The 12574-nt window shown below is 32.3% G+C and overlaps 2 protein-coding genes across 3 annotated transcripts; both read right to left on the reverse strand.

Annotated features, from left to right (window-relative positions):
- Nucleotides 1-34: 34 nt before the first annotated feature.
- LOC107014842 (oligouridylate-binding protein 1B) lies at nucleotides 35-4618 on the reverse strand. Of its 2 annotated transcripts, none has more exons than XM_015214951.2 (12): nucleotides 4358-4618; nucleotides 2837-2889; nucleotides 2538-2640; nucleotides 2283-2359; nucleotides 2144-2205; nucleotides 1954-2041; nucleotides 1725-1800; nucleotides 1608-1638; nucleotides 1331-1447; nucleotides 1084-1166; nucleotides 743-919; nucleotides 35-536 (listed from the first exon to the last, which is right to left on the reverse strand). In XM_015214951.2, the coding sequence occupies exons 1-12, from the start codon at nucleotides 4460-4462 to the stop codon at nucleotides 258-260; spliced, it is 1251 nt and encodes a 416-aa protein (XP_015070437.1). In that variant the 5' UTR covers nucleotides 4463-4618; the 3' UTR covers nucleotides 35-257. The 2 variants fall into 2 exon arrangements, with proteins under 2 accessions (XP_015070437.1, XP_015070436.1); XM_015214950.2 differs by having other exon boundaries at nucleotides 1084-1169.
- A 2133-nt stretch (nucleotides 4619-6751) lies between these two features.
- LOC107012288 (protein TIFY 10c-like) lies at nucleotides 6752-9072 on the reverse strand. The gene is made up of 5 exons (XM_015212088.2): nucleotides 8706-9072; nucleotides 8274-8421; nucleotides 7591-8027; nucleotides 7242-7299; nucleotides 6752-7138 (listed from the first exon to the last, which is right to left on the reverse strand). The coding sequence occupies exons 1-5, from the start codon at nucleotides 8863-8865 to the stop codon at nucleotides 7012-7014; spliced, it is 930 nt and encodes a 309-aa protein (XP_015067574.1). The 5' UTR covers nucleotides 8866-9072; the 3' UTR covers nucleotides 6752-7011.
- Nucleotides 9073-12574: the final 3502 nt, after the last annotated feature.

A 12574-nucleotide genomic window follows, 5' to 3' on the forward strand; every position in this document is an offset into this window, starting at 1 on the left:
GTAACTCTGGAAATGTGATGCTACTGCTGCATGAAGAAAATATGAACAAGAAACATTGGATTAAACATAAAACTCGCAGTACACACTCAACTTACGAAATCAAAGACATAAAATGTTCACCTCATAATATTCATACATGTGAGTACCGCATACCAAGCCTTGATTTCGAAAACAGCATACAAGAAAATCTAGACATTTATAAAAACTCATCTAGTCTAAACGAAAGGCAACGAAATGTCAAGCCATATTTCTGCACATTACTGGTAATACATGAGCTGCTGAGCAGCAAGATTCTGGAAACCACCATCATATATAGCCTGGCTTGCTCCAGAAGCACTCATTCCCATTGATGCTTGCTTCAGGGGATGTTGACCCTGAGATTGCATGAGGGCATGAACACCAGCCATCTTACTCATAGCTAGCTGCCGTTCATAAGTCAAGAGATCAGTGGCAGTAAGGCCTAATGGCGCTGCAGCTGGTGGTGGAAGAGGATTTGAGGCTGTTCCAGGTGGTGTTGGTTTGTTACCCCAAGAACACTGGAAATACACATGAGAAAATTGAGCTTAAATGTTTTGATAAAATAGAATTGATTATAACACACACCTAAAGTTGAGATACAACTACATATTGTCTTGATAAGTATCATTCTACATTTTTATATAGAAGCATATCATAATCCAATACAGCATGAACTTCAAAACAAGTGTAATACTGGAGAAAGCTGCAGGTAGAATGATGTTACCTTAATCTGTCTCCCACACAGAATTGATTGGGCATTTCCCATTTGAATTGCCAAAGCTGCCTCATCATGGGTGCTGTATCTTACAAAACCAAATCCTTTATCACGTTGAACCCGAACTTCCTCTATCACTCCTGCACCAATGACATAAAAGTGGCGATGGAGATCGAGTTGTGTCGCCTGAAACAAATGAAAATAATAGGACTAAGTTTTATCAAAGCACACTGATACTTCAACATCTGTCCAAGGGCTAGGGCAAAGGCACCCTTATGGTTTACTCCTAAAGGTCTCACAACACCATTTAACGTTCTCCTTACAGGCAGAATTCAGAAAGGCTATCTTACCTCAGGAGCAAGATTACCCACATAAACAGTTGTATATTGCGGGTTGTTTTCAGGAGCATCACTACTTGCTGGATCTTTACCATCTTCTGCAACAAAGAAGAGACATCAATTAAGAAGGCCAGAATCAATATCAGAAAATTAAACCCATTGAATCCAGCCACCTTCCAAACAAAAACCGAACACTTGCATGTTCTGGATAATTCTCTTTATCAAATTTAAGGACTTGTCATTCGAAAACTGTACACACCTGATGATCCATTAGTTAATTCCACGACACTTCTGATTTCTGAGCCTTGCTCATCATTAGAATTAGCTCCTTTTGTAGCCCAGTTACAACGTATCTGTCTACTACCAAGCCATTTCCCTGATATCATAACACAAGCAATCAGCTTTTGGGAGAGGAACATCTGTGATGCAAGAGGTAAAACAAAATCTTCTGGTTCTGAACTGTTTTGAAATAATCCAACAAGTGCATCAATCAGTAATAAATTAACTGAATGCAGAAAACTTTTATGGCGACTTACCAGTTAAATCATTAATTGCACTTTGGGCATCCTGGATAAGAACAACAAAGATTAAATGGGAACAAAGTCATGCATTATCCAAAAGACAATTAAAACCAAATGTAGATAAAAGGATACCTGTTGGTTCCGGAAAGAAACAAATCCAAAACCCCTAGAACGCCCAGTCTGCTGATCCCACATTACCCTAGCATCACTATCAATTGGAATGGATATAATTAGCCACTGGATGTACACATTTAAGTAAACTATCATCTTTTGTGTTGGTGTCTTGGCACATTCTAGAGTAAATATATTGACCATGCCGAGCACCTTCTGACTGAGGCATCACGGAGGAAGAGGTACTTACGAGCAACTAGGGTAAACAGAGAAGCAAGCAAACAACATGGCATCAGTAACTTCTGGGCTCAGATCACCAACAAATACATTGAAGTGACCTACCAAAAAAAATTAGTACACAAATTTACACTCCAACGCAACATAATGAACTAAAAGCAAAGTCACAAATTGCATTATACTAAAACAGGAACTGAACGCACTTGAAGTATCCTCCCTCTGTCCACTGGCATATGCCCAGTTAACTTTAATAGGCTGCCCAAACCTGAAAACAAACAGCATGAACCTTGGTAAAAAGGAAAAAGGCCTAAAGCAAAACACAGCTAACAAAAGCCTACTTACAGGTGCCTTCCATTTTGAGTAACTATAGCAAGTTCAGCAGACCTACGGTCATAATAATGAACAAAGCCATAAGATGACTGCACGAGACAAAGCAAAATCAGTTTTAAAGCCATATAATAGAAAAATGCCTAGACAAGACAAGGAAAAGAAAAATGCCTAGATAAGACAAGGAGAAGAAAGGGAAAACATCAACAAAACATATTAAACAGTAACGACAGAAAATGCTGTCAAGTTGCACAAGGATGAAAGATGTACCTTGTCCTTCCTTACAAGTTTGCACCCTTCAACCAGACCAGTACATGAAAAAAGTTCATGAAGAAGAGTTTCAGACACCTGTGGGTGAATATTCCCAATATACCTGCATTTTCTCAAAAATGGAAAAACTAGAACTTTTAAAAGAGGTAAAAAAGAACAAAGGAAAATCATCGCATCTATAAGAACCTCCTCCAGTATCTAAATCACAGCAGCAAGAGCATTAGCTGGTATGTAAAATTCAAGGCATACCAGTATAAACGAGAAGGCAAACAATCAATAATAAAAAATAACACACTCACACGCTGCGGCATGTACTTGGATCAAACCCAGGAGGTAGATTTCCACTTGGTATCTGCATCAAAGTACGTACAAATAAAATAGAGGGGAGTAATATAAATACGATACAAACTACATATCAGAAACCCCAGGAAATATAACTTTCAAGTAAAAGATACTGTATCTTTTCGTCATTTTTTGTTGATAGTTACCCACACACAGCACTACCCACAAACAAACCCACCCACTCACCCCCCCTACTTTCCTTTTATTAACTTCATTCTTGACGAGAAAAGATTAATAGTTGTTTGGTAAAAGTCAATTCAGAGCAACTCATGACACACTGTAATGAATTCAGACAATACCCCTATTAACATAAGAGCTATTTATATGCTTCATACGTCACTAACATGACACTTCGATAAAAGAGGATAGTTCCCCAACTCAAAAATATCTCCCAGAATTACACTATATGAAACTCCAACATGAAAAAAAATTCAGAAGCAAGGAAATGAATAGATTCTGTACCCCAAGAAGCTAGGTTTAAAATCCAGGCAATCTACTTATAAAAAAAATAAAATTAAATACTGAGGACAACCCATAATTGTAAGAGTTATCTTATATACTTCATACTTCACTAACAAGACACTTCGACAAAGGAGGATAGCACCCCAACTCAAATTACACTACAAACCACTCCTAAGTGAAAACAATATCAGAACCAATGAAATGCATAAATTTTATGCCCTAAGAAGCTATTTTGAAATAAAGGCAACCTACTTATCGGAAAGAAAAAGAAGAAATAATGACAGCCAATATTCATAAAGGTGGAAAAAAATAAAGAATATGCATAAACTAATGGGTTATATAAATGACTACAGGTGATAAATTAAGTCATATAAATGTATAGGGCCTGACTTAACGCCTTTTCACATTTACAGTCCAATTTTCTACCTTTGCCCATAGCATTGAAGATGCATACACAAAAGAAGCTAGCAACTTTGGTGGCTACTCCATAGATGTGGGTGGCAACAGTTAATTACCAAATAACCCCATGAATAGTGATGGGTGATGTGGAACGCAGTTCAAGCAGAGATTATTAGTGTGTGCAAGCAAAGTCACAAAAAAAGAACAGGAAAACACTCGTAAAGTGTTGGGTACTCTTAATGATATCTGAGGTAATTTGGGGAGGAAAGCATAGGAATTTGTCCCAAAGCCAACAATATTACACCAAGTTAAAAGTATCTTTAAAGTTGTTTCAGCAATAGACATTATACAACCAAACCCTAAGTTTCTATCATGCCAAAACAACACCACAATTTTATGGAAAGAAAAAGGGTCCTCATCGAGATCATTTTTGAAAAGTTAATACAATGTACTACACCACAAGAAGTATCAAATATCATTTGAACGCAAATATCCATTAATCTGACAGAAACAAAACCTAGAGAGCTAGAACAACCAACCTAAAGTAAAATGAAACAGAAATAAATCAACCGAAAATATAAGACAAAGTGGAAAATTCAACCTAACCGAATACAAACCTGAGGAGCAGCTATTAGGCCAGGGTGATAGAGTGACTGTTGTTGAAGAAGAGCTTGCTGCATCAAGGCTTGTTGTTGTTCTTGTTTTAGCCTCTGATTCAGCATTTTCTCAACTGCTACTCCAAGATCGGAGAAATAATTACCGGCGTGATTGGATTTCCTGTGTCCTCGCGGTGATAAAGAAGAAGGTCTCCGAGAAGAAGAAGAAAAAAAAAAGAAAAAAAAGAAAAAAGAAAAAAAAAAGGAAAGGAAAAAACAGAAATAAAAGACAAATCAGAATGTAGTAGAGTTATTTATAGAGGAGCGGGACTACCGGTACCGACCCGGTTCCTGTTTTGGGTTTTTTTGTCATGGGCCTTCTGTAATGAGAACTGAAATGAGTTCTCCAGATTTGGGCCGAACTTGTTTAGGCCCAAACGAATGAATCCATTTAATTTGCTATAATTATTACTCGCAGCTAACATTATACATTAATTACGTGGCCTCACTTCGAGTTTGTATAATTAGTCACGTTTGTATATGTATAATTCGCCAGAATATACAAATGCATATGTATAATAAATAATTATTCAACCTATATACATATACGATTCACCTCTCTCCCACTCTCTTCCCTCTCTCGCTCGCCTCTCTCCCCCTCTCCCAATCTCGCTTTCCACATATAAAAATGCATATGTATGATATACAATTATATACATATATAATTCACCTCTCTCCCACTCTCTTCCCTCTCTCCCTCGCCTCTCTCCTTCCTCTCCCAATCTCGCTCGCATCTCTCCTCCCTCTCTCAATCTCGTTTGTCATATATACAAATGCATATGTATAATACATAATTATCTAACCGATATACATATACAATTCACCTTTCTCCTATTTTTTCCCCTCTCTCTCTCGCCTCTCTCCTCTCTCTCCCAGTCTCGCTCGCCTCTCTCCATCATATAACATGTAGCTATGAATTATAATTATCAAATTATAGCTATGGAGAGTAATTAGGTTATATTTAAGTGCTTATACGTGAAAGTTTCCCTTACTTGAAATTTTTAAAGTTTGAGTTGGGGTTGTGTTTGTTCCTATTTTTTGTAATATATATCTAAAATATATTATTTTTTTTAAAAAAAAAAAGACACAACATATATAATATAAATAGGGTTATTTTATAAAAATAAAAAATCATGGTTAATTTTTAATATAAAATTAAGTGAAAACAGCATTGTGGATGTTTTCTAAATTCCAAAAAGTTGTATTTGCAGTTGATGGTCAAACACTGATTTGCGATAAAGTAAAAAGAAAATGAAAAATTCTCATGGTCATGCGGTTCCTATGAAAATATGTTCTTATATTTTTATTTCTCGTTTTAGAGTCATTTCATTTAGGGGAGGAAAATAGTCATACTTTACTTTACCTATCTTAATTCTTTTTGTGTTTGGTGAAATCCTCATATATAATTTTTTCCCAGCTTTGGCTTTAATTAAATTAGATGTTAATATCAATCTCAGAAGAAAGCGATGTCAATATAAATGATTATTCAAAGTACTTATTGAAAACTTAACGATAGTTATGGGTTTCTATTTATATAGAAACAATCCTCTCTATGTGATGCATTGACCTCATTAATCAGTTATGTAATGGGCATTAAAGAAATTTATCTCTATTCATTTTTTTAAGATTTTGGTTAGATATTTATTTATATTATTTACATGATGTGATAGCCAGATTTTGGTTTAATCGTTTGTACATCACTATTTGGTGAAGTTGCTCGGAAGTTCTCTATTGCATATCTGCGCATTATTAAACCTAATCTACCAATCTCTACTTTAGGAGGAGGTGGGGATCCACGGAGAAAAATAGAAATTTCTTTACAAATTCGATACCACATTCTATCTATGACAAGGCCCAAGGGAACAAAGTCACAATAACATCTTGTTTGATAGATTTTGTCAAAAAAAAAAAAAGTTGAGCTTCGATCTTATTTCCAAGTTCCATATTGTAGGGAAGAAATGAAATCAAATCACTCGTTTGATAAATTTTTTCTTAGTTTCACATGTGGTCAGGTGTACCTATGGAGTGTTTCTTTCGTTTAGTACCAAAGGTTTACGAGTAAAGAAATTCGTATTCCATGCTCTCAAAAGTCAAAACAGTCATCAATTTTGCAGTTGCCCCCAAGTTTCTTTCACAAAATGTTTTTCTTTTTAGTTTTCCAACGAACTTATTTAGATACACACTAAGAAGTCTTACTTTGTGAGTAAAGGTCTCCCTACCAAAAGGACTAATCTAAAATCTTGAATAAACGATGAAAGAGTGTATTTACTAATTCAATGCTAATTGTTCTTTTCCTCAAAAAGGTTAGTATTACTACCGTAATTAACACTAACAAGATACACAGAGAACTTCACATCTTGATGAAGGCGAAACGTGAAAAATGGGAAACCAAAGATTAATTACACATTCTATTTTAACAACCAAAAAAGTCATAATATTCCGTTGGTAATAATAAACGATATCTAATACAAGAAATATAATCTGTAAGCTAAGCTGAGCTGGAAAAATAATCTTCAAAGCACTAATCTAAATATATATTTAATACTACTAGCTCATGCAGTGGTGGTCAACCAAAAAAAGCTTATGGAATTCCAACTGCGAGAGTGGAGTTTTGGCTATAACTTGAAATTGAGATCGAGCTGATCTTCGCTATCCTTGGAAGATGATTCACCATTAGTATTCGAAGAAGATGGTAACAACGGATTGTTACGTACAACTTGGTATGGAGCTCTAACAATTGCCCTGAATTAGACAGAAAAAGAAGTGAGATTCTTTTAAACTAAACAAACCTCAAAAGCTGTTTGGAAAAAGTTTTGGTATAGGCACAAATTTAAATTCCGCTTACCTATCTTTCCTCTTCTCGAGAAACCTATGAAGTGAAGATCTTCTTGCGATAGGTAGCTCTGAGAAACCAAAGATATAATGCATATTAGAACCAATCTGTGCAACATGAGTAAGTAGTACTCGCTTTGTTTCATTTTATATTATTTTCTTTTTAGTCTGTTTAAAAAAAAATATGTTTTATATTGGAAACTCTTTTAACATAACTTAGCTGTTTATACATCATGACAGTTTAAGACCACTTGTTTGAAGAGTACTAAAGTAGACCCCAAACGTCTGTCTACCTTTCATATATTTTGTGTGTAGCCAAATACTGCTATATAAAATGAAAAAGAAGGAAGTAATTTGCTCACCGGAGCTGCTGCTAATTCCGGCAGCCTGTGACTGGATTTGCTTGGGTTGCTCCTGCTCTACTAAGGGTGCAGATGAAACTGATCCGAGCTTAAGCTGATCAGTTTTAGTACTACTACAAACATGGAGTGGGGGCGAATTGTGCTTGTGCTGTTGCGGTGCAGCAGAGCAAGAGTCTGGCTTAATCTGGAGGTGTTGTTGCTGTGGTGCAACAGAATCAGTTCTATTACTTGTCAAAGAAGCAGGGGCAGCAGAACATGTGTTAATTTTGTCGATGTTTATAGCCTGGAAAGTCCCAAATGAACTCTGAGGACATCCTTTACTAGCCAATAACATCACTGCTCTAGCTTTGTCAGCAGGGAAATCATCAAAAACAATCACTTTACCATCATAGAACATAGTCAATTGGGCTGCCTTAGGCTCCTTTGGTGCCTCTTTGCTGAAAAAGGAAATCAAACATAAATCAGCATGTGAAATTAGTAACAAGGTGAACGTTCATGTAACCAATAAACTGAACTAGGAAGATGCGAACTTCATAAAAGACTAAAAAGTAAAAGAGGTAAGAGTTTCAACTTTCAACTTCTACCGACAATCTAAAATTTTTTTCATATTAGTCGTTCATAGCAAGTGTAATTATAACTGGAATTACTAGCTAAAACAGGTTAAAATAGACAGAGGGACGAACCTTGTGCTGGGCTCATTTACAGCGGCCTCCTTCTCTCTAGAAGACTCTGTTGTAACAAGATCTACGGATTTGTGTTCTTCTTTTGTTAGATCAATAGATGGTTTTTCCATGACTGTTAATAAATCCATAGTTGCAGTTTCAGTTTTCCCTGGAAGAGAAAGCACAGCACAGTTGAGAAACTATAGAAAACTTAGCTGCAGCTTCTTCTTCTAAAACTTGTTTTATTCTATTTTCTCCAATTAAAAATTACCAGATTAAGATAGTTACAGCCAACAAATCTTCCTCGTATCACAACTCCCCAAAATATAATATTCAATTCACATATTTCCAAATTCAGCTTAAAATATCAACAAAAAATAAAACTCTATGTACGGAAATTCCATTAATGAACTAGATCTCTTAGAAATACTATTAATTGAAAATAAAAAATACCTGCAGCTTCCGGCTGACCGGCGATTCCGAGATTCAGATCTCTAATAGTAGCTTTCCCTTTAATAAACTGACTCAACAAGTTACAAGTCTGTACGAAACTTGACCTCTCCGGCGCCTTGCCGTTTCCATTCCTCCGGCGAGCGTCACATAAATTCGACATATTTGCCGATGAGAAAAAATCCAAAATTGATAGAAACAGAAATTAAGGATTGTGACAATTTTAGGGTAGCTAGAGAAGTTATGTAGTAGTGAAGAAGAAAAAGGAAGCAAGTGGAAGGAACATGTGAATGTTATGGTAGAGAATAGAGATGATAAGATGGGGTAGATAAAGGAAATTACTATACTCAGCTTTTTGGTGTCTTACAAAATGACATCGCCATCGATTCATGCTGGATTAGACTTTTTTACACAATTTTAAATTAAACACGTTTTAATTGTTTCAAAAAAATAAATAATAAAATAATTATTACTGTAGAGAGGCGAAAAATTCAAATGTAGTAGTCGGCAACTGCGGCTACAGAGAAAACGTGCTTTAAAACTTTGAGTGGATTCTAGACAACTAACTACAATTTATTATCATCAGTCCTTATGCTTCTCATATTTACCACATTGACCCCTTTCTGAATAACAATAATTACAATTTAGCCACACTTTTAGTTTGAGTAACACACGTATTAAAAATTGTTTTTCCAAAGTATTTTTAAAAAAAGTTGAATATTTGGCCAAGTCATTTAAAACTGTAACTTTAACTGTTTGAGTACGTTGATAAGCATATACTAATCTTTTTAAGCATGTCAAATTAAAAAAAGCACAATATCAATGCATATTTGTTATCAATAATAATTATTATTTATAGCACAAAAAGAATATTTTGTCACGCCCAAACTCGAGTGAGATGGGGCGATATAGCTATAATATCATAACTTGATGGAGCAGATCAATTTTCTTTGACACGTAATACACTAAATTTTATTAAATTAATATAGATAAATCATAAAATATTATAGAGATACTATTTAATCAATAAATTAATAGTTATTAATTTAAACAGTATTTTGAGATGCAATGAAAGTTAATTCTGATAGCATCAAAATCATTATATCTTATTAATTTATTTATTATATTATTGAATTCACATAAAAAAATAAATTTTATTCATCATAAAGTATAATCAATACATTATAATTATTATATCTTATTAAATTATCTATTATATTATTAAATTCACGTAAAAAATAAATTTATTGTACAAAAAATACAAATGTACAATGTATATGAATAATATATATATATATTTACATAATTCATTATAAAATAGATTCAAGAATTCATGATTAATTATCTGAGTTATTGCAATAAAATGAACATCAACAACCTATTGAACTATCCATGTTAAATGATGCATATTTAGAGGTGTACAGCTTAGAAGAAATTGTAGATAACATCAGAAAAAATAATGTTGATAATGAAGCTGAGGACGATACAATACATTTGAAATCAGTAACGCGTAAGGAAACACTTTTTGGATCTAAAAGTCTTTACAATTTTATGATACAGTTCGAAAAGACAACAGCAAGACTTTTGGATGCAATAAGAAAACTTTGAGATGAGCTTCCACTAGATTTAAATGTTAACAGAAAATAAAACACAATAGAATCATATTTTCACTAATTAAATTATCTTTGATATATTCATACTTTTAGGTATGTTTGGTACAAAGATTAATAATACATGGATTAGTAGTTTAAAGTTAATAGTGCAGAGATTGGTAATGCATCATTTATTTTTATCAAGTGTTTGATTCATTGTTTTTTCATATTATCTTGTGTTTGAGTTAAAACTCTATAAAACAAACTTATTTTCAATTATACCTTCGAATTATTATATAACTCGGTTAAGGCAGATAATTATCGGACAATCTTATTTTTTTTATTATCTTCTAACTAGCTATGAGAAATAATTTTGTGACTTCTTTGCTGTTTTTCACTCGAATCATTTGAGGATAAATAATTGTCATCTTGATAAATTGATCACTCACAAAATGTCAATTTTTCTTTTTTGTTTTAAAAAATGAATCATCTACTTTTAAAACACGAAAAGACATATATTTGCATTTTTAATTGGTAAATGTTAAACAACTCACATTTCAAATATTGTATTGGATTTATTTAGTATCAAACTACACTCTCTAAATAATTTATATGCTAATTTATTTAAATAAATTGACTAGTACAAATATAAAACACAAAATCAAAAAAAATAATTGAGGAATGTTATAATATTTACATAGACTTATCCCATCGTATTATATCTTATGTATTGCTAATATACATTCAAATGGAAGGTATTAGTAATACATTCTATAATACCATGTAAGACGTATAACTTATCCATGGATTAGTTATAAATAAACCTAATTTCCTATTAAACACTGAACAAAATAATATTGTATACAATACATGGACTATTCTTTTAATACTCCTTATCAAACCATCTAAATTTAAATTAAAAGATGGTTAACATTGGCAAAATTAAATAAATCATCTAGATTTACACTTAAATATTGCAAGTTATAGTTTTAATATGTATGTTTAATTTTATAAATTATTTAAAATGCAAATAATTAGTGATATATTTGTCTTTTGACTAGTAAATGTTAAACAATTCACATTTCAAATTTGTATAATTTGTTTTGAATATATTTCGTAATAAACAACTCACTCTAAATAATTACTAAGCTAATTTATTTAAATATATTTACTAGTAAAATTATAAAACATAAAATCAAGAAAACGAACAAAATAATTAAAATGATTTGAGAGATATTTTTGTCTTGATTTATCCCATGGTATTATATCCTATGTATTACTACTAATACCTCAAAATGAAAGGTATTAGTTATCCTACAATAACTTGTAGTATGTATAACTAATACATGGGTTAGTTATACATAGGCTCAAATTCCTACAAAACATAGTACTAAATAACGATACATAATACATGGACTATTTTTTTTAATACAACCTATCAAACGACCCCTTATATAATTATGAATTTATGATATTAATGAGATCATAATTTATAAAGGGATCTCTGAGAATATATTATCTTATCAAAGTGTGTAATTTTTTCTGCTGGCCTAAATTAATATCGTAAAAAAATATTACCTTAAAAAAATTACTAAATTATTAAGTATTAATTTAGTTAGATTTTAATGTACTTAGTTTGCAATGTGAGCTCTACCCTTTCTTGTTTGCTTCATTGATATCTAAAGAAAAGAATTCGAGAGTGGGTGTGTAAAAATCATCGATAAAAGTGCTATTAGTTTGTTGACATAGGGTTATTGGATTAACATTATTTAATGATTTTATAAAAAAATTATCGAATTATCGGTTTGATATTAATTTTTAATATTAAATTATTGAATAAATCGATAACCTATTAAGAGTTGAGTTTATAATATTCTACTACTTTTACATATACATACATATCCGTAAATGTTAATTTCAATATTATAATAGTTATGTCTTTGTCATTTAGCCATCAATTCATACTTCGTTGTAGTAAGAACCATAGTTCTCTTAATTTCTCTTTGTGTTACACATATATAGTTCTTTTCATGTTTGTTATTATTATTTTGTTTTATGAGCTTTTGTAAAATTTTAATATTGCCTTATCGTGTCAAATTTATTAGAAAAGTCATAAATTTGATTTATAAGCATTTTTTTATTGATTAAATCAAAAATTAAACATTAAGGAATAAAATTGATAAATTAAAAATTGATAAAAAATTATCTTATTAATTCCTCATTGATTTAACATATTTAAAAATCAAAAATTGATAAACCAATTTAATAATATATAAAATC

This window comes from Solanum pennellii, chromosome 3 (genome assembly GCF_001406875.1).
Source record: "Solanum pennellii chromosome 3, SPENNV200".
Taxonomy (NCBI): Eukaryota; Viridiplantae; Streptophyta; class Magnoliopsida; order Solanales; family Solanaceae; genus Solanum; species Solanum pennellii.